Below are 23,782 nucleotides of genomic sequence, written 5' to 3' on the forward strand. Positions count from 1 at the left end.
AAAAGTGTAAAAATTTCGAAACAAAATGGCAAACTCATAAAGTGTTAGGGTGGCAATTAAAACAACTTTTTTTTTTTAATTTTAAACTCTTACCCCTTCCTCTATTATGTTCTATATAATAAAATAACACTGAATTTAAAGTTTTTTTAAACAAAAAATTTTTTTAATTTAAAATTCTTATCAAAGTATTAAAGTAAAAAATTAATTTATAGTATTCTTAAAAAAAATCATCATTTTGTAGGTAAATTAATACTTTAATTTTTACTTTATAAAAAATTACTGCATTTTTACAATAAAGTGCATTTTTACAAAAAATTTTAAATATAATTTTTTTTTAAAAATTTTATTTATAAAAATGATGATTATTTTTGAAATTTTTATTTAGTTTTGCCCCGTTTGAGGCGAAATTAAATAAATTTTTTTTTTACTTTAAAAAAAATAATTTAATAATACTAGGGTTCCATTAAATGTTTAAGGATCTTGTACTACCCCTCAAATATTTTTTTATTTTAAAGTTTTTTTATTCAGTGCTATTTTATTATTATACACATTAAGGGATAGGTTAAGGGATAGATTTAGGGATACACATTTTATTATTATACACATTAAGGGAGTAAGAGTAAAGATTTCAAAAAAATGTTGCTTAAATTGTCACCCTGATAAAGTGTGCAAAAGTTCTCTTTGCATCATCTGCATGAACAAAGCCGATTGCAAATTGATGAAATGTTTTATTCATTCATTTATTTAACCAAATTTTAAAAATTACATTATTAAATTTAATCAAATTAATTATTAAATTTAATTAAATTAATTATTAAATTTAATTACATTTTTACAAATCAGGTTAGGTGTCACTCATATAGTTAAAAACTAGTCAAAGGAGTGACACCTAAATAACATAAACAAAAACCAAAATCAACAGCAACAATATTATTAAATAATACAAAACATAAATTAACATAATTAAAAAAAAAAAAAAACGATGAAATTATAAAATACACCTAATAATCTTAATAATACAGTTAAAATAATATGTGATAATAATATGTATTAACACAATATATAATAACAATGATAGAGTTTACATAACAATAACAGTAATACAATAGAAAATGATAATAATAAGAATAAAAATAACAAAGACAATTATAATAATAACAATTTAAATCAAGCAATAATGACCTTTATAAAACCTCATCATCAGATACAAAAAAAAAACGCAACAAACAAAAACACAATACAAAAAAAGCAACACAAGTATAAAGTGTTTATAATGAATGAACAATATCGAAATGAAAGAGAGTGTGAGAAAGAGAGAATAAAAGAAAATTAAAAACATATCACACAATAAAATAGTATTATAATAAGTATTGTTTTGAATAATATATACAATATATATACACAAACTAAAAAAAAAGTTACATTACGACACAACAACGCAAAAAAAAAAAAGAAGAAACAAACAAAAAAGGAATAATATCAACAAATGATAACACAGTACAACAAAGAATATTCCTTATTTTACAAATACAGTTTAATTATTTTTATATAATTTATAAGTTTTCTATTTTTTTCTTCGTTTTCTTTTATTTACATACTTTTATTCTTTTTCTTTTTTATTCGATTTTTAGTTGTTTTTTTCTTATTTGGTTTTTTCCTTATTTCCTTTATACCTTTTTCATTTACTTTCTTCTCTTTCAAGTTTTTTTTGTTCCCTTGTTTTTTTTTTACCTCACTTTTTTTGTTTTTTTAATTGATTCATTTATTTAATTTCTTTTACATTATCATACTATTTTTCTCTTTTTAAAAACTTCATTTAAACCATTGAAAAAAAGCGCCCGCCATTTGCAATGTCATTGCAACAGATGTTACCAACCTTGTTACCAGTTCTTGAATTTGTTCTAAAAGATATGAACTTTTAAGATGACATTTCTTCAGTTTGAAGTTTCTTCAGGTATGTATCACATGTTATGTTAAATTATGCAAATCAAATAGAAGTAATGCACATCAATTTTCTCAACTTTACAACTTTGAATCAGTTTTCATCAAGTCAAGAAAACGTTTTATCATCTTTTGTGACTGATTAATATGCATGTTAGAGAAAGAGAAAAAAAAGCATCCTCTTTATTTACAAAGATCAATCTACAAAGTACCAGCTAATCAATCAAAATGTTGAAAAGCGTTGCACTATGTGCCTATCCATCCTTTATGTGGTTGCCCTCATTACTGTACTCTAAAAATTTATAGAATCAACTGTGTTCATTTATGTTGTTGGTGTGAAGTTGACTCCTCAAAACTATTAAACTCTAGTCATCTAAGATCTTTTAGCGAAATAAAAAAATTGATTTTTTTTTTGTTATGTGAAATCATAACAGGTACATATAATCAACCCTTAAAAAGATTTTTTTAATAGGATGTTTAGTTGGTGTTCAGTTCTAAATTTACAGGGTGTGAAAACTAATAATTTTTTTGTAATAGAGGCTAATTGTTTACGGCTGCATTGACTAAATCAGTTGAAATTTTAAATAAATACAAACTTGAACACTTAAGTTACTAAGCAGTAAATAAATATCTCATAAATATCTTGTAATAAAATAACTTATTCATAATAATATAATTCTAAAATTGTAAATTTAATTTTTGTTTCAGAATGTGATGTACCATTGGGCTTGAGTAACAAGGCATTACCAGAATCTGCATATTCAGCTGGAAGTTTTTATAGTAAAGTTTATAACCCACCAAATGTTATTCCTGATGGTAATGGATGGCGTCCACAGAACAAAGGTGAACCAAGTTGGCTCCAGATTGATTTTGGAAAGGTCTTCAATTTTTTTTTTTAAACCTTTTTTTCGTGTGATAAATTGCCTAAAGTAAAAAAAAAAAGCATAGCATTTTATTACTAAGAACATTAGGTGGTAGGGAGGCCATCATACTATTCTGTACTATTGGACTCTTCTAGAGGTCTGCTCACAAAAAAAAAACATTTAAAATTTGTTTTGAAGGTTTTAACAGATTATATATTCGGCCAAAAGGAAATTCAGTCCAATACTTAACTGTTAATTAAAAAAGATTTCATTTGAGTGACAAACATAAAACATGGCAGTCTCATGACAAATACTCTTGAATATATATATATATATATATATATATATATATATATATATATATATATATATATATATATATATATATATATATATATATATACACAGGGCCATCCCGAAGGAAGGGGAGGCAAAGGGGCGTCTAGCCCCCCTACGAATTTTATTAGTCAGGATTTTGAAAACTGGAGTTGTTAAAATTGGATTTTTAGTCGGCAGTCAGCAAATGGAAGCCAACAAGGACCTTTTTTTTTTTCTGGCTTTAGTTAGCAAAAAACAGATACGTCACCCCCCTCCCTCCCATTAAAATCTCTTAGGGACGGCTCTGTATATATATTAGGGTGGAGCGATTTTCATAGCAAAAAAAAAAGAGTTTAAAAACCAATATTACTGAGACACGAATCAATGTCTATTAATTATAAGATAAAAGTAAAAAAATATTTTTTGATTTTGATGAAATTTTGAAGGTCCTCTTTGGAATTTAAATTCTTGACAGGTCCTAGTATTTTTGAATTTTTTTTTTCTAAACCATATCAACCTTGGACTCAAAAAAAGCAAAAAAAAATGCTTGTTTCATAAATAACAATTTTATTAAAAAAATTTGTTAGTGAAAAAAATACTTGCAAAAATATACCTTAAAACCCCCGTTTTGTTGAGGACGGGGGTTTTTAATGAAAAAAACAACTCTACTTTTTTAATTTTAATTTTTTAATAAAAACAAATATTATTTTCAAAATCAGCATATTATTTTGCTTCTTTTAAGTATCAAGTTGAAATAGTTTAGAAAAAAAAAATTTAAACAATATTAGGACCCATCAAAAATTTAGAATCCAAAGAGGAACCTCAAGAACTCATCTAAACTGAAAAAAAAAAGAGTAAGGTTCTTTTTTCACCAAAAGATATTGATTTGCTGCTCAGGCAAATCAAATTTCAAAATTGCTCCATCCTAATATATATATATATATATATATATATATATATATATATATATATATATATATATATATATATATATATTCAAGAGTATTTGTCAAGAGACCACCAGGTTTTATGTTGTGTCACTCAATATTATATATATATATTATATATTATTAGTTTAATTTTTTTTTAATTAGTTATTTTAATGTTTTACTATAAATTTTTATATTTATATATTGGTCAATCAGATTGTTCGTGTTGGAACAATTGAAATGATCAAAGTATCTTGGGTTAAAATGATTGATTATACCATGAAGTACTCTCAAAATAATATTGTTTGGTTGGATTACATGGAGACTGATCCAGCTATGAAAATGGTACACTGAAATTATGTGTTTTATTTGTGTAAATATATTGTTTTTGCAAAATAAATCACATATAAATATATCTCAAATTTTGCATAATATATCTCAAAGAAACTTATTGTTTACTACTTTGCAAAATGAATCACATATATATCGCAAATTTTGCATAATATATCTCAAAGAAACTTATTGTTTATAGTATACAGAAGCTTTGTGTTTTTCTGGAAACTGTGTTTTATCGCTTATTAATCAATGTCGTAACTTATGGCAACCAGGTGAGTATTATTTCTTTTCTTTTTTGTTTGCTTGCTGGTCCAACATAGAAAATGTTTCATTAATTTTTTTAAAAAGTAGTTTTTATTTTAAGTTTAAATCATTTTTTTAATTTGAAAAAATGATTTCTTATATTACACTGAAAAGATGCTACGGTAGCCTCAGACAGCTGTTGGAATAACATGAATACAAACCTTGAGGGTTTTGGAACATGCTCACCTATTAGTAACACCTCATGCTCTCAAAGGTTGTTTTTTTTTCCTAATTTTTTTCAGTTGTTTTTAATTCTTTTAATCCTTTTTCATTTATTTTCATTTATTTTATTCTTTTTTATTTTTTATTTTATTTTATTATTTTATTATCTTTTTTTGTTAATTATTAATATGAACTATTTCAAATACTATTTGACACTTTCATTTTTTTATTACCGTTTTTATTTTTTTAAATCTAAAATTTTAATCTTTGAAATGCATTCTTTAATGTTTTCATATTTAATTATTATTCTTGGTTAAACTTTTTTTTTTTATTTCATTTTTTTTTTTAATATTTTGTTCTTGGTTTTTTTATGTTTATATTTTAGTTTATAATAAAATATAAACATAAAAAAACCATATTTAAGTTTATAAAAAAGTGTTATATAATATTATTATAACACTTTAATATTATATAACACTTTTTTATATTTTTGGAAAATATATAAATTTTTCCTTTTTTTCTCTCTTTCTCTGTAGTAACATAAAGTGCGGGCAGCTTCAGTGCAATGCAAAGCATAATGTTCCTGTTCGTGTTCCTGATTATGGGAAAAGTTATCAGAAATTTGTGTATGATGAGCAACAGTGCAGGTATTTATTATTTTATAGTGATGACTAAACTAATAACTGAGTTGATCTTACACTTTAAAGATATTTAGTGGAGCATCTATCACAGAAAGCGAGCAGATTGGACTAGGAATGGTTTCTGATGGTTCTATTTGTGCAGAAAACAAGGTAAATTTTGTACAGAAAACAAGTATTTTAAAGTAAAAAATTTTTAGTTTAGTTTTCAAGGCCTTGAAAAGTTTTGAATAAAGTTAAAAAATTTAAATTAATTTTAAAAATGAAATGTTTAAAAAGTATACAAATTTTTTATTTTTTTAGTTTTTTTTTTAGTTTTGCTATAAACAAGAATGCAAGTCATTAAATGAACATGGCTTTAAAAGTTGTTCAGTTGTTGGAAACAAAGAATGTTCAGATAATGGGGTAAAGTCAGAGTGGTTAAGTGTGATATTTTTTTAAATTTGTTGCATAACATATTATGTATATTGTATGTAGAAATATTAATTTGAACATTTTATAAATTTTCTAAAAAATAAATCTTAGTTTTGCTCATCTGAAGGAAAATGTTTATGTAAAAGTGGATACAACCCTGACAGCAGTTGTCAAACAAGTATGAAATAAATTTGTTAAGTTTCTTTTTTGTACTAAATTTAAAAACTTATTTAAAAATTTATTTTCTATATGTTCATATTACTAATTACTTGATTATTAGTAATATGAACATATAGATATTAAGTGCTTAAAGTACTAAAATAGAGTTAATAATGCCGCACGGCAGCAAAGTAACTTTCTGCCAAAAGACCAACTTTTTAGGGAGGCGGAAGCTTTTGGCGGCAGCCTCCTAATCAGTTTTTAGCGGCAAAATGTTCTTTCTTCTGCCACCAGTGGCTTTTGCTTTTCTATTGTCGGCCGCAGAGTTTTTTTTGGAGGCAAAATGTTTTGGAGGCCGACGCCAATAGCTTCTGTCTCCCAGCTGGCTACGGCCGCTAAATTGGATGTAATGAAAAATAATTGCACGTTTGCTTTAAGGATAACAAGCAATTAAATATTAATTAGGAACAATGTTAAATATTTGACATCAAAGTTTTATTTTATATAATTGTTTGCAAAAGTTTTGAGTATTTAAAAAAATTCTAGTTTTTTTTTTTTTTTTTAATTATAAGTTAAGTAGAATAAATTAGTTTTATTATTCAAATCAAAAGTTAAAAGTCGGTAATTTTACTTCTATGCCATTGGCAAATAAATCTTTATGACAAAAAAAAAGTTATAATAAGTAATTAAATTGACTGATTTTGGTCAAAGTTTTTTCGAACAAGTTTAGATGCTAAAACTTTTATTTATTTTATCATTTACCATAACATTAGATACTTGTTTTTAATAATTGGATATAGTAACAGTTATTAAAAAAATATCTGCTGTTTATTAAAAATTTGCGACTAGTCTGTATTACGTTATTAGTTTTGTATAAGGTCAGTTAAAAATTTATAGATTTTTTATAAATTTTTAATTGACTCTACAAACCTATTTTTATAAATTTACTTTATACTTTTAAAACATTTAAAAATATAGACTCATCTGCTTTTACACATTTTAAAGTTTTAAGCGATTGAAAGTTTAAAACGTTTAAAAGTTTAAAAAGATAGAGTTTAAAAAGATTTAAAATACTTAAATTGAGTTTATTAAATATTTTAATTGCTTCAGCGATGTTTCTTGTTTAATTTTATAGTATGCTTAAAACTATAAAATGTCTTCAAGTATTATTTGTATATTTGCGTGTATGAATAATTTTTTTTTTTTTTTAATTATTTAAAGTCAATAATTCATATAAAACAAAACTTTGATGTCAAATACTTTACATTTGTTCTCAGTTATTTTAATTGCTTGTTATTTTGAAGGCACAATCATTTTTTATTACATCCGCTGGCAGGAAGCAAAATTTTTCCGCCTCCAATTTGGTGGCCGCAGCCAGCTGGGAGGCAGAAGCTATTGGAGGCAGCTTTCAAATAGTTTTGCCTCCAAAATTTCTTCTGGATGTAGCCACCATTGGCTTCCGTCTCCCTATTGGCGTCGGCCTTCAAAATATTTTGCCTCAAAAAAAGAACTCTTGCTGTGGCTGCCAATAGAAAGGCGGAAGCCACTGGAGGCGGAATAAAGAACATTTTGCCGCTAAAAATTAATTGGGAGGTAGCCGCTGTCTGCTGCAGATGAAAAGTGGAGAAGAGAAGATTTACGCCATTTATCAACACTGTACTAAAATTACAAAATATTAGTTGAGAGAAAATCTATTTTGATCATTTAATTATTCAATATTTTTATTTTTCTATCTTTATTAATTTTATTATTTATTAATTAATTTATATTTTATTTACATTTTTATTTATTTATTCATGATGTAAGTAATTGTTTGGATAATTCAAATTATAAATAAAACAAAAAGGATTTTCTTTAAATTTTTTTAAGTTAAACTTAAAAATTACTAGATTTTTTTTTTTTTTTTTGCTTTCACAATGAAGGTTCTAAATTATTAAAATTTTGATTATATTGGTGGAAGTGTATTGATTCAACCTAAAAAATGTTGTGTTTTTTCTGTTCATTGTTGCATGTTTTAATGTGATTGGAGCCATTTATTCTCAGAAAGCTCACATTCATTCAAAGAATTCAAAGTTTAAATCCTTTCTAGATTTATCAAAAAAAGTTTTAGTTTTGTAAGGATTTTGATTGAAGTACAAACATAAAGAAATGCTTTTCAACATTTCCATATTTGTAATATGCTTATAAATTTGTTTGTTTATGCGACACAATGGTCGCAAAAAGTGACCAACGGAGCCGTCCAGTCACGTAGATCTGGGAGATGTGAAAATAGAAGTAGATTGTCGATGATGTATGATGATGATGTAATATGCTTATAAATTTGCCTTTTTCAAATATTATTTTTAAAAAAAACCAAGACATTAAGTATTCATCAGTAGATCCTTAAAAATACATTACTGTTTGTAGAGCTAAGTCCTATCGATGGTGCTTGGAGCAGTTGGTCAGAGTACACAAAATGTTCAAAAGGCTGTGGTGGAGGTATAAAACAAAGGTATCGTTTCTGTAATAATCCAATTGTTAAGTATGGTGGCAAGGATTGTGTTGGTATAGCAAAAGAAGACTCAGTTTGCAATTTGAAACCTTGTCCAGGTATAAGTATATTTTTATATATATACATAATGGTTAATACATATACATATATATATATATATATATATGTATATATATATATATATATATGTATATATATATATAAATATATATATATATATATATATATATATATATATATATATATATATGTATATATATATATATATATGTATATATATATATAAATATATATATATATATATATATATATACATATATATATATATATATACATATATATATATATATATATATATATTTATATATATATATATTTATATATATATATATTTTTATATATATATATATATATATATATTTTTATATATATATATATATATATATATATATATATATATATATATATATATATATATATATATATATAATGTAAAATATATAATTTAAAATTGGATAGAATGGCATTTTTATTCACTTATGTAATTAAAAAGACAGTGTTTTATTAAAAAAGTTATTTTTATTGAAAGTTTTATTTCAAAATAAATGACATTACAGTAACAGATTTATAGCTGTATAAAGCTAATACTATTAATATTTATTAAATTATTATTATTTTTTTGATAAACTTTCAATACAAGAAATTTTTATTATAAATTTAAAACTCATTTTGAAAACCATGATAGGACAGTTTATGGATTAGTTGCACATATGATCATATAGATCATATGTGCAACTAATCCAACTATAAAATATCCCCTTAAAACCACTTCAACTAAGTCTTCAGCTTAACTTGTCAATAAAAGTCAATAAGCAGGTCTGATCAAGATTAAGATCATCATGATCACCCTGTTACTGGTTAAATGTTATTCAGTTGTACCTCCTTGTGTACTATTGCCATAGAATTTGCTTTTCTAGGCAAAAATAAGAAGTCAATTCTCACTAAATACTCTCTTGGCTTAGGACTTTTGATTGAGCCTCAGTATAAATACTTACCTTGGGAAGGTGTTATGTGCATCTAATTCTTGGATAAGGCTTCCTAGTCAAAGACTTTAGGGGTAAGTAGATAATCTATGTTAACGAGCATTGCACCTCTTCTTTATTTAATAGCCTAGCATAGAGGTAAATCTGTGTTATATTGCTTCCTGCCTAAGATGATAAACACTGGATTTTTTTGATTCTGCTCATGGGTTCTTATTTTTTATATTTGTGGTGGCGATGTAGCTCTTTCTGTTATCTTTTAACAAGTATATATTTTTAAAACTCTGTTTAATGATTATGCAGCCAACTGGTAATAAGATTTCCTAAGCTCTGTGAGCTATCAGAGGTTGATTCATATATAACAGCTGTTGATTTCATTAACAGCTGTTATACATTGGATTATTAACAATGCCATATTGCACATGGAAGACATCCCTGTTAGTTCTTTAAATGTACATTGTTGAGACCACATAAGAAGCCAACTTATTGCTTACAGTGTCAATCTTTATCTATGATTTATTCATGTTCTCCAATAAAACATGATTAAAATAGTTACTATTTTTAAAGAAACAAACAAAAAAACACAAAACAATGAAATTGTTTAACTTAATTGTTATCCTTTACAAATATTTGTAATCTTTCACAATATCTATTTGTTCTTTTTAAGACTAACTTTGCTATTTCATCTTTAGATCATGTTGATGGCTATAATTTTTTGATTTGCACTTTAATAGTTAAGTGTTTGGGCCTGGGCTTGAGTACTTACAAATTAGTTCACCTATTTATTGTGAAATCAAGTTGAAATCTTCTCAGTATTTTTTTATGTCAAATTATTGTATCAAAGATGATGTATCAAAAGAAAGGAAGTGCTTTTTTTTTAAATCCCTCATGAAAAAAAAAAGATAAATTCTGAAAGTATTACCATCATTTTCTTGCAAAATTTCTTAAGTATAAACTAATCAACATTCTTTCAAAATCATGATAATGTTAATTTCATGTTTTCTTAGTTTAGTGAGTATTTATATGAAATGATTAAAAGGTGTTAACCTCTGCAGTCCATTAAAAAAAGGAACAACAATTCTTCTTGGAAAAACTCTTCAAATTAAAATTCCAATGAGTGACAAAGATAGTGTTTACCACAAAAAGTATCAACGCAAATACATTGCTCTGAGAGAAAAACTAGCTTGGGTAATAGCAAGATCAAAGCGGTTGCTGGGTCTAAGAAATTTAATAAAAATCATACTATCAAAAAGAAATGGAATGCTATCAACAATATTATAAAGCCATGTGAAAAATTTAAAATTTTCACTCTCTCAGAAGTAATTGAATTAAATGATAGCTTTGCAAAGGTGTTTGAGCCAAAGGATATAAATTAATTTGATATCACTAACAGTAGTTATGATCCTGTCACATTTCATGCGTCTAATGAACATTTTGTCTGCCTAGCATTAACAAAAACTAAACCACCAGCTAGTGAACCAGATGGTATCCCAGGAACAATCCTAAGAGATTGTTCCTGGGATACCATCAGAATGCCACATTTTCGCTGCCCTCCTAACACTTATTTACAATCAAAGCTTTCCTCAACTCAAGTAGTTTTTAAAGTCAAGTATTATTATTGACTAAAAATGAATTTAAATTACAGGACACTGCTTTAGTGTGGATTAAATTCTATTTATTTCACTGTTTTCAAAAGGTTGTTGTTCTCAGTAATACCACTAGTGAAGTTTCTCAAGGATCTGTGCTAAGACCATTTCTCTTTGCCATGTTAGTCAACAGTATGTCTACTATGATGGTCCTTGACCAATCCAGAGGTCTTTTAAACTTGTACACCAATGACACTTTACTAGTAAATTACGTCAGACAACAGCCCCAATATTTTGCAGAAAGAACTGAATAATTTGCTAAGTTAATTGTTAAGTGCTAAAATGCATGTCATTGACACAAAAACTCAATTCATATGGTATCCTTCATAATTTAAAATGGAAAACTTATCTTGCTTTAGTCTTTTTGCAAATGGCTTATGCTTGGCCTGTTTTTTGTGATATTTCTAGCTCTCAATTCATGAAACTTTTGACTATAGGGAAACATGCACCAGTCATGTAACAAGCGCCCATGTTTAAATCATTTCAGTAAGCGTCTTTTTGCCCTAGATTAATTTAAAAAGCTGCTAAATTCGATGATCACTCTCTTCAAGCATTGTTTGTAGTGCGAAATCCTCGAAATTTTCAAAAGCTGCAACTTTTGTGCTCAAAATTGACTCAATTAATAAAATCCTTTGCAGGCTTTTGTAAATACTCATAAATATCTAATAAAATCTGTTTTAGTAACAAATTCAAACAGAACACATAAAATTATGAGTGTTTTTTTTTGTGTAATTTTTTATCTTATTTTGATTTTAAAACAATAATTATTTATAGCATTGTGAACTCTATGATTTATAATATTTTTTTAATTTATAGTTGCTGAGTCGTGCAAAGTTATAAGATCAATTCTAGAAAAAAATGACCAACCATTGTATGATGGTGTCTATACTATTACACCTTCAGAAAATTTTACTTTAAATGTATACTGCGACATGACAAGAGATGGAGGAGGCTGGACTCTAATTGTTTCTTCTCATTCTAATACATGGAACACTACTAATGTTTGGCTGAGAAATATTAATCAACCTGGTTTGTATAATGACTATTCCATACTAAAATATGCAAACAAACTTAAATCAAGTTATAAAATTATAGACTCTGTTTTTAATTACAGATTGGAGGCCAACGAAAGAGGTATTTTTTACTTAATAATTTGTAATTTTGAAAGTTAATTAGCAAATATACCCTTTTCATAATGTAAGGACAATCATATTGTAAACATATTTTTATTTCTTATTAGGTCGGTGGGGTGGTATTTTTTCAGCACCATCAAGGTATAACATATCATCAACAAATTTTGCACAGATCAGTGTGTCACTTGTACAAAGATTTGATGAGTGGAACTTTTCTTCGCATAGCATCCAACAGAGACTTCCATATGTTTTTGGACACAAGTTAACAACATCTGATAATTCATTAACTGATCAAAAAGATTCATGGGGTTCGATAACAGGTTAGCTCATTTGTATACAATTTACATGCATACATATATTATTTACGTGTTTTAGTTGAATGTTACCTTGTTTGTACAATACTAACAATGAATGAGCTATTAATTTGGTCAATATGAATGGTAAATTATAATAAAAATTGCATAAAAATTATAAACAATTGTTTTAAAATTTAAAAACAAAATTGTAAAAAATTTGGTTTTAAAAACGAAACTTTTCAAACATTTAAAAAAAGATATCAAATGAGGGTTTGGTTTGTGCTTTCAGTGTCTACATATGAAAATCTATCACAGTAAAAAAAGATAAATATATCAATAAACACACTGACACGCATACACATTTATATACTTTTTTGAGCTTTAATTATTTGTGTTACTAGATAACCAGTCCAATATTCATACATCTAAATGGATTCAGGGTTCTATGAAGATGAGTTTTCCGGAACATATTTGGTTGGTTTAGCTTATCAGACATAATTTATTATCAATTTAGTTTTAAATTTGCTTTGATGTAGGTATTTTTTATTTTAGGTACTGGGTTAGGGAGGGAGACTACAGTCACCCTTCATCTTGTCTTGAATTGTTTTTTCGTAGTTTAGCTGGCTTGATAAAATATTCAAGTGGCGTTTATGAAATTGAGATAGCACCAGGCTACATCGTGAAGACATACTGCGATCTAAATCGACATGGTGGAGGGTGGTCTTTATTAGCAAATGTTGTTTCAAAAAATTGGACTTTTGAAAAATCAAAGTTTTATTCATCTAAAAATTTGTTAGAAGAAGACTTTTCAATTATTAAATACTTAGAAAAAATAAAAATTAAAGACAATGGCGAGGTGAGTCAGAGTTTAAGAGTTTTAGTTTATGGTTTATAGTTTATGGTTTACTATTGATCTTAAAAATTCTTTTTTTCGCTAGAAATCCTACCAAATTATGTTAGAAGCTGACAGTTGTAATGACAATGGAGGAATATTTGCATTACCTGTTAAATATGATAGTACTTTGTGTTCCACTCATGTCAAACCAATGATTTTAAAAAAATTTGGCAAATGGAATGTTGATGTTGAAAATATTGCCAAATATCCAATTTGCAGGAGTGATCACAATGGGATATTTTTATCTGCCAATTCTATGGTATGTAAATTCTCATGCATTTCTTAGGTTCCAATTTGATTTGATATGCTGCATTTTTAAAATCTTTTTTTTATGTTTAAAAGATGGATATAAAATGCTTTAAGTGATGTGTGTGCATAGATAGATGTTTTTTTAACAATATAAAATACTAATTTTTTTAAAATAAATAGTTTTCCATGGGAAAACCACTATCTAATGAATTTCCCTGGTCATATATCTTATGGTATTATGGTAGTCATATAGAAATGCGATGTATTACTTTTAATGTTTCCTTTTAGAATCCTTTGACTTTTTGAAATCCCATGGTATTTTTTAGTATAAACACAATGCAAACATATAATGCATAAGTTTTATCATGTAATATACATATGTTTTGCTATATTTTAAAGACTTGTTATGTTGAAATATATGCGTTATATAATATGCTGAAATGAAACTGTAGTATTTTAAGAGCATTATAGATATTATTTTTTAAAGATTACACTATATTTTTATCATGTTTTGTTTGTTGATCTCATTCCACAATAGATCAAGAAAATTTAATGATGTTAGTACTAATATCATATTGAATAAACTAAAACTTTTGAATTCACATATTATTTAAGGTATATATTGCAAATTTGCAAGTACATAAAAAATAACTGCATCAAATGCAAGCAGAGCTGTAGCTAGGCTTGCTCAAACCCCTAAATAGGTGGGGGGGGGGCAGCAAATTTAGGGAACCTATTTGCAAATGAAGGGAGCATTTTTTTTTTCCTCTTACCCAATGGAAAAATTTTTAAGATTTTGGGGCCCTTATAAATTGGGTTTTTTTTTTGAGGTAGGGGGGGGCCTGGCATTGAATGCAAGTGCTATCTTTCCAGTAATATACATGTATAACATTTTTTGTATAGAAACATGTTCATTGAACTATCAAAAACAAAAATTTGAAGCAAAAACATTAGAGTTGAGAAACACAGTAATTTATTGCCAAAAATTTTATAATTTAAATGTTAATATTTATAATTAACAACAAACCATAAAATAAAGTAACAATGGATACTCGAAATATTGTTACCAACTAATTATAGATAAATCATAATGCCTTACACAATAAACACTACTGAAAATGAATCACACATCACAGCTAATTATTATTATCTGATGCATTTCCTAAATATTGCTTCAATGCATTTCCATCTAAGATATTAACGTCATTCAGTTGTTGGTTTTTCTTTGCTACTTCTTGAAGCTTTTGATCCATTGATCATTTATTTAATCTATTTCCAAATCCTGGGAATTGTTTCTCAACATAAGACACATACCAAAACAGGATAAGTACTGATAATACATGAACAAGTATTGCTCGATTACATAACAAGTTCATGCCATTTTAAAACAATGATGTACAATAAACTTTTACAAATGAGCTAGATGAGTTGATCTTGCTGACTTATTCATGGAAAGCTTCGTATTTGAAGCTTTCACACAAAACCCCTGATAAACCTTTAAATTTATAGTAAGAAAATGTATCGCTCTTGCAACTGTCAATAGTTCATGATAAACTTGTTTTGGTTGCTAAAAGTAAACCAAGCAATACAACTTTTATACAATAGGTAACTTGAGAATTTTAGTTAAAGCCGTCACATATTCTGACAAGAGTTTATAAACATAATGTTCAATTTATTAAAAGATTAAGGTGCATTGATAGTATTATCATCAGATTGTTAAATGTTTTTAACCAATGGAGATATATTTTTTATGCATCTGGTAAGTTCGCATCAATACCAAGTCCATCAGGTTTCACAAACCGATCCATTCTTTTTTTTTTCTTCTTTAAATAATAATATTAATTATAGATCTTTTGATTGTAGCAAATAACTAAATGAAGAAGCTAATACTATATTAGTGCAAAAAAGCTTTAGTTGTATTTGTCTATATAAGAAGAAAATAAACAATATATATAAAAAATGATACAGATTGTATATATAGTAAAACACAATAAATATATATATATATATATATATACACATATATATACTTATAAATTATATTTATAAATATGTGTATTGTATATATGTATATAAAATTGTAAATAAAGTTATGAGGTATAATGACTTGGAGTCTATTGTTTTTTAATCTGGAGTCCTGAAGTCCATGCCGCCATTATATAAAAGCATACCTGGTTTAAAATTTGGTAGTTCCTCTAAAACTTAAAACTTTTTTCTCAATAATAGTCCCTAAGCCTATTTATACTCTTGAAACTCATGGATACCAAAAACCAGGAAGCAATAATGATTTTTTAACTTTCAATCCGGTGTCTTTTTTGGGACTTTGCATCTCAGTGTACCAAAATAGCGCAATTATAACAATAATTATATTTATTTTCCTGTCAAAAAGAATATAGGTGATAATTTTTCAATACTGCTTTTATATATATTGCCAATCATATATTACTGTGTTGTCACCCTTGTTGGAGTATTGATTGAAATACTTTGTTTTATGTGGGGTAGAGCAATTTAAATTCAATATAGTAGCAATATATTAAGTAAATAAAACTTAAAATTTAAAATATCTTTAGTTACTTTTAACTCTTGGAGCTTTTTAAAGTGCAACTTGCAAATAAAATTTTTTATTTCTAAATTGAATTCTAAGTATCAAATTTAAATTTAATCATTAAATGATCATTTTAATATCACATTCAAACATTAACCTGATTTTCAAATAGCATTACTGGTGCAACATTATTTAAAATCTTTCTAATTATTGCATGAAAAGAAACTCACAAAAGAAGCACTGCTCACCTTTTTATAAGTAGCAAAAAATAACTTATATCAAAATTAATATGAAAAACAACAACAATGGAACGGTTTCATGTCTTATAGGCAATCATCAGCCATAAAATACAAACTCAGAAATTGAAAAAAAAAAAAATTTCAAAAAACTACAAATAAAATGGAACAAGTTCTGACATCTCTATAGCTTACATTATCTCTATTGCAACATTGATTGTAAAAAATAAAGTATGGTTAATTGTAATATGGTAATAAGGTATTGGTAATAAGTAATATGGTAATGGTTATCTAATGACTAAACTAATTAGTTTAATTATTGTATTTTAAAATAACAATGCTAAAAACAGTAGCAATAATATAACTAAAATTAACAAATAAAATTAACTAAAATCTGAAATTGCTGCCGGATACTTTGCTTATTACATTGCTTCCTAATTCTATAAAACAAAATATTTGCTAAGCACAGTCTTCAATGAGTATAATATGACAATATATGCATGATATGCAGAATATGTTAATACCTAGATATATTCTATAGATATCATATACAAGTCATGAATTAAAGCAAACAAGAAAAAAATATTATAAATTTATTTACAATACATAATTTTTTAGTCCTATTAAAAAGGGAGCATAATTTTTATTGCAATTATCTATTTTGGTAGGTAGAAAGCATTTTATTTAATTTTTTCAGGCAAAAGTCTACACATGGGCTACAATGTTCCACCATATCCAAGATAATAGGTTGAATTTTTTTAAACCATCGTAACATACTTTTAGTCATGTTATTAAAAAGATATGTTATTATGGTTTTAATAATTAAATGCCATAAAAGAATCATTAAGATCCGTGGGAAATTTATTGTAACCCATGAACTAAGAGTTGAGACTCATAAGGTAACCATGAAGACCCATGGAGAAACTATGAAATATACATGGTGCATCATAACCCATGATTTAAAAACTATAGTCTAACCATGGGGTATCATAGAATTAGATTGGTTTTAATTGGAATTCCATGGATTCCCATTCTCATATTTCAGCATTCTGAAATGAATTTTTCATGCTGGTATCCAGTAACTCTTTATTTCACCATGTACATATATAACTAACTTTAATTTGGTCACAAAAAAGTCATAGAATTCCTTAATTTTTATTGAAAGTCATGATAAGTTCATGAAATTTTCTTTAAACGATCTTTTTTTCCACTACTGATATCTTAATGATATTTGCAAAGAAAAGTATTATTATGTCTAGTCTAAGACCTTTTTGAAAAAGATATTATTGCGGTGTAAGTTATAGATTATCATTTTATTGCAATCAGTCAGGTCACCCTTTTCAAAGGTAAGTTTAAGTTATAGTAAAGCATATGTCAAGTACTGGATATTTTGCCATAGTAATTTATCAGGAAAATTTATTAAAAGTCATAGAAGATTCATGGAACTTGAGTGGCCACCCTGTATATATACATATATATATAAACATATCTGTGTGTGTGTGTGTGTGTGTGTGTGTGTGTGTGTGTGTGTGTGTGTGTGTGTGTGTGTGTGTGTGTGTGTGTGTGTGTGTGTGTGTGTGTGTGTGTGTGGTGTGTTTATGTGGATTGTAATTTTTGGTTTTATAAAAGATTTTTATTTCCAGGATCTTTTAAAAAACATTTTTAAATTAATTACATTTAATCTCATCTGAAAGAACCAAAAAACTCTACTTTTTCTTCTATCTCTTCTTCTATTGAATTCTTGAATTGACCTTATGAGTACATTTAAAGTTTTGAAAATCCTTTAATTTTGTCTGAGCCAGATTTTTGCTTTTTAACTGGTGGGTTTTGGATTTTTTGTATTCGAGATAGTTAACTTTATGTTGCTAACTCAAAACTTCTATATGTTTACAATGATGTCAAATGAGGTTGATTTACAAAAAAATTACAGCAATGGGAACTTGGGGGAAAAAATATCCCAGTAATTTTACCCTCTTGACCCACATCAAGGAAAATATTATTTTGAAAAAAAAATGTGTCTATTTTTTATATAAAATACTTTATACTTTTTGTATAAAATATCATCAAATATTATCAAAAAATCTTAGGAACAGTGGCCATGTAAAATTTACAACCTCAATTTGAAGAAGATGCATTTATTGCATGGTCATTACTCTTAAACAAGTAATGAAAAAATCTTTTAAAATTTTTTTAATAAATTTTGAGCTGCTTAAAAAACGTTTTTCCCCTCAATTAGCATCAAGAGGCAAATAAATTGAGTAGTTTTTTAAAAATGGCTGCTAAATGTAAAAACTTTACTGCTAAATAATATTTTCTTAATCTTCAAATGTTAATATTATTATTTTACATTAAGTTTTAATTTGAGTACAGCTTGACCTTGAGTGTAAATAAAAATAAACTAATGACATCATATTACAATTGAAGAAAAATTTGGAAAATCTGATCACTTTTCAATTTTTTCCATAAACTTATTTGGTTTAATTTATAAGTTTTGGATTTATTACTATATAATTTGTAAGTAACTAAGGACTAACCTCAAACATAATAATAAAAATAAACAAGTGATAAAGGTTCTAGTAATTAAGAATAATTTAAAAAGTATGATCTATTTTTAATTCAACCCAATTTAGTTTAAACAATCAGTAATTGTTGTAGTTAGATTATTATTAAATGGGAATTAAAAATATTCAAAAAAAAAAAAACTTTGTTGCAAACAGCTTTAAAATTTAGTCAGCTTTAAAAGTAGGCTGGAAAAAATCTCTCAGGAAAAACCACCCTCTCCTCTCCTTGAAGTAATTTCCTGAAAAAAAATCTTCCCAAAGAAAAATCCCCCTGGAAAAAATTCCCCGGTGAAAATCCACCCAGAAAAAATCCTCTCAAAAGTTTATTATTATTTTTTTTTTAATACAGCCCATAAAAATTATCACAAATCATTATTAAATGCTAATTTAAAAGTTATTATAATTAATAAAAGTTATTATAATTAGCAGCTTACACTAAATCTGATTTTGTTTTAATAGTCCCACAATCTGCACTAAAATCAAAAAGCTGTATACTTACATCATTAATATTGTTAAATGTGTATTTAAACACTGAACACAAAAATAAGACAACTTGCTTCAACTCTCAACAAAGCAACAGGTATTTGACTCGATGAAAAAGATTTTTACCAAAAATGCAACTCTCCCGAAAAAACATTGCAAGATTTTTTTCAGCATTCTATTGTCAACTTTGCAACTACAAAAGGAAAATCTGAAGAACAAAAAGCTTTTGCTGCAAAAATGTGGAGGATTTTACTTACAAGGTGCTCTTGAACATAGATTACAGGTAAAGCAATTGATGACAGAGGAACATTTTTAAAAACAAGCTTGGCTGTTATTAAGGTAATTGGTAAGAGAGGCAAAACAAGTAGTTTTCAACAACAACAAAATTTCATATGATAGCAGGTTCAATAGCTTGAGGTGTTACAGGTTAACTCATTTATGCTATTGTTATTTCTTAGATCTTTTGGCACATTGAAAGAAAAATTTGCCGAGTTTGTTGCTTAAAGCTCAGACTAAAACATTGTAAGAAGTTTTGCAATTGTAATCCGTTTACCGTTGATCAATTTGAACAACTTACTGCTCAAGTTTACAACCTCCTTAAATTAAAGGATTTGTAGAACAGGCATAAATAGCGGGTTAAAGCATAAGTTGAATTATCTGACAAGATAAACTAATCATTGTTGCCAAGTCTCTTTGAAGCATCATCATTAGTAGATGTAATTCTAAGGAGAAGTTTATTACCTTAACATAAATTACATTTATACAAAAAAAAAAATTTTAATTTTATTTTTTATACCTCATATCATTTTAGTTTGCAATTGATTTTTACTAGAAATGTTTTAGACTTTAGTAAGTTTACTTTAGTAAATTTAGTGTTAACATATTATGGTAATGCTTGTTTTATGATATCTTTCATTAGTATTTAATGAAGATTTATAGTTATTGTTCTATATATGGCTTTTGCTTTTGTCTGCTTTTTTGGCAACAGCCATACTTGGGTGGTTGGTTGAGGGGGCCTCATGGATTTAAAGGCGGTCCTACACCTATTTCGATCTCTCTCTCTCTCTCTCTCTCTCTCTCTCTCTCTCTCTATATATATATATATATATATATATATATATATATATATATATATATATATAATAGACTAAATTAAGTTACTTGTATATATTTAGAAAGGTGCTGATAAGTTTGGAGTTATAATAGGTCAAGGAAAATATATGACATCTATTGAAACACCTTCTTTCATAAGGTTGTGGATTCGTGAAGGAGGAAGGTAAATAGTTTTAAAATGAATTTTCAGTATTGATTGTCATACTTAAGTTCTAGCACAAATTCTCTATAAAATGTTTTAGTCGTCATTCTTGCAATGATTTGAGGGTGCATGGGCTTCACAAAGGACAAATGCATAAAGATGGTTTTTACATGCTAGCTGATAATCAACCTGTTTATTGTGACATGACAACTACTGAAAATGAAGGTTGGACATTGGTTGTTACATCAGCATCAAGTGGATGGACACTAAATGAGGTATTTTTTGTTGATACTTTAATCTTTTCCTAAGAAATGTTTTTTCCCTAAAATATAATTTTAAATAATAAAAGTATGAATTTAATTTTTTGTTTTAAAAAGCCATTTAAAATTGGTAGATAACATAGCGATAATGTGATGGGGATATAATAAAAAGGAGTTAATGTGTTTTAAATAAATAATATGTTTCAATAGATATTCTATCTTTATTAAACATTCTATTTTTCAAAGTATGTTCTGTTGGAGATAAGCTGCATGAAAGTTGTAAGTTTGTCATGGTAGTCAAACAATTTTTTATAGTTTGATAATATAATCCAAGAAATCAATGTTGATGATGGAAGCATTGGTTGTCTAAATATTTTATATTTTGCAATTAAAGTTTTTGAGTTTTATTTTTCTGTTTTGGCATAATTATGCTAATTATTGGCATAATATTGTTTTTTTTTATAGATTTATTCACATAATTCAGAAAGCCCCTCTTTATTTGACAATTTTTCCATTTTAAACAAAGCAGACACTATTAAACATTTGTCAAGTAAAAAAACATTTAAATATATGATAGATGCTCAAGAAAGAAGAAGATGGGGAGGTATCTGGGAATCACAAAAAGAATATTCGTAGGTTTTCTTATAAGTATAATCAAATGTTGCGTTGTTTTTTTTTATATTGTTTTATTTTTTGCTTATTTTTTAAACATAGTTTGACATCTTCAATATCACAAAAAACAAAGTTTCTTAAACAGTTTGACACTTGGGATAATCACACTTGGTGGAAAGGGCCACAATCTTTCTTACCGTGGATAACAAAGGGGCAGAAAGGTCTATTAGTTACTAGTCGGCAAGATGTTGGTGGTTCAATTATATCAAATGATTCTTCATATTATCCATCTGAGTGGATTCACAGTGAGAAAATAAATCCAGGAGTAATTTGGTACTGGCTAAATGAAAATGATTGCGACAGTAACTATAAACCAGGTTATTTTTGTTTATTGTTGATTATTATTTATTTGAGTGATAATTCTTTTATGTATTGTATTAAAAAGTTGTATTTTTTCTTTTTTATAATTCCTTTAAAAACTTTAAATAATTTTTAGCTATTGTAAATAAGTTTATGAATAAAATCAATTAAGTAATGATGATTGATTTAGATTAATGATTAATTTAGATGAGCTTAAAGTTGACTAATTTTAACAAACTTATATAAAAGCTTGCTTGGTATACTATAATTTTTTTCATAAAATTTTATTATTATTCAATTTATTATTATTATTTTATTATTCTCATTTAATATTTTTTCCATAAAAAGTATACTTTAGAAACTTGGCTGTATTAGTTAATTTTTATAAACATTTTTCTTTAGTAAGTTTTTTGATCTATGAACAAGAACTAACTTTTTAATAGTCACATAAATGAAATAAGCTGATTTAGAAACTGAGACATAGATATTTTATAAAACACTGTTGAAAAACCACGGTCTTTTTGTCTTATTATATTTTTACTCTGATTTAGAAAAGTTTACAAACTGAAACGAAGACTTGCGATTTTGATTATTTGAAAAATCAACTAATCAAATGCTTTTGTCTAAAAAATGCAACGTTGAATAAAAATAAAAGCGAACTTAAATATTAACAAGTTTTTTTTTTTTTAAATTGTTAAAATTTGTTTTTAAAATTCCTAATATATATATATATATATATATATATATATATATATATATATATATATATATATATATATATATATATATATATATATATATATATATATATATATAAGGTTTCTAAATCAGCCTAATACTGACATTATGACATCTAACACCCGCCTAATATTAGACTGGTGATCTTTTTAATTTATTCCTCACTACTAAAAGTAGCAAACTGATTCAATTAAAGATAAACTCTGCAGATTAAACTATGCTTTGCAGTATCTTCAGCAGTTGTTTGGTTGGTTGCAAATGTACACTATTGAATCAAAGGTTTAACTAAAAGTATTCTCAAAAAAGTATACTATTGTTAAATCATGATAAGTAGAGTAAAACGCTTATTGAATTTTATAAAACGCTTATTGAATTTTAGCGTCAAAGCATGGCTTGAAACTTAGATGAAAATATTCTGACAAGATTTAAAATTGTTTTGTTAATTCAGAACATAATGGCAGTGTTTTGTCAATTTGAAGTAAAAGTAGCCTAATCTTTATTTCTCTCTATATATTTATATATATATATATATATATATATATATATATATATATATATATATATATATATATATATATATATATATATATATATATATATATATAGACACACACACACACACACACACACACACACACACACACACACACACACACACACACATATATATATATATACACACACACACACACACACATATATATATATATATATATATATATATATATATATATATATATATATATATATATATTATATGTGTTTACTGCAAACTGGCCAAAATTAATTAAGCCAGGATATGCTCTTATTAGTTTCCTAATTTTTACCATATTTTAGGATTGTATTAGTTAAAATGCTGCAAACTTTTTGAATCATGTAACTAAACACGTTTTGAATCGTGTTTGCATTAAGACTATTG

At 26.2% G+C, this 23,782-nt stretch overlaps 1 protein-coding gene across 3 annotated transcripts in view; it reads left to right on the forward strand.

Moving 5' to 3' along the window:
• The window catches only part of LOC136072082 (uncharacterized), a 94,336-nt gene that overhangs the window by 64,092 nt on the left and 6,462 nt on the right, over positions 1 to 23,782 (forward strand). For all 3 annotated transcript variants that reach the window (XM_065820278.1, XM_065820276.1, XM_065820277.1), the window contains exons 24-41: positions 2,650 to 2,819; positions 4,268 to 4,396; positions 4,584 to 4,659; positions 4,805 to 4,904; positions 5,389 to 5,499; positions 5,568 to 5,643; positions 5,806 to 5,895; positions 6,016 to 6,082; positions 8,470 to 8,652; positions 12,057 to 12,374; positions 12,481 to 12,693; positions 13,071 to 13,143; positions 13,222 to 13,525; positions 13,608 to 13,823; positions 20,814 to 20,914; positions 20,994 to 21,168; positions 21,619 to 21,785; positions 21,868 to 22,142. In XM_065820278.1, coding sequence (XP_065676350.1) covers positions 2,650 to 2,819; positions 4,268 to 4,396; positions 4,584 to 4,659; positions 4,805 to 4,904; positions 5,389 to 5,499; positions 5,568 to 5,643; positions 5,806 to 5,895; positions 6,016 to 6,082; positions 8,470 to 8,652; positions 12,057 to 12,374; positions 12,481 to 12,693; positions 13,071 to 13,143; positions 13,222 to 13,525; positions 13,608 to 13,823; positions 20,814 to 20,914; positions 20,994 to 21,168; positions 21,619 to 21,785; positions 21,868 to 22,142 — 2,844 coding nt within the window. The remainder of the gene's footprint in view (positions 1 to 2,649; positions 2,820 to 4,267; positions 4,397 to 4,583; positions 4,660 to 4,804; positions 4,905 to 5,388; positions 5,500 to 5,567; positions 5,644 to 5,805; positions 5,896 to 6,015; positions 6,083 to 8,469; positions 8,653 to 12,056; positions 12,375 to 12,480; positions 12,694 to 13,070; positions 13,144 to 13,221; positions 13,526 to 13,607; positions 13,824 to 20,813; positions 20,915 to 20,993; positions 21,169 to 21,618; positions 21,786 to 21,867; positions 22,143 to 23,782) is intronic.

Source organism: Hydra vulgaris, chromosome 15, assembly GCF_038396675.1.
Source record: "Hydra vulgaris chromosome 15, alternate assembly HydraT2T_AEP".
Taxonomy (NCBI): Eukaryota; Metazoa; Cnidaria; class Hydrozoa; order Anthoathecata; family Hydridae; genus Hydra; species Hydra vulgaris.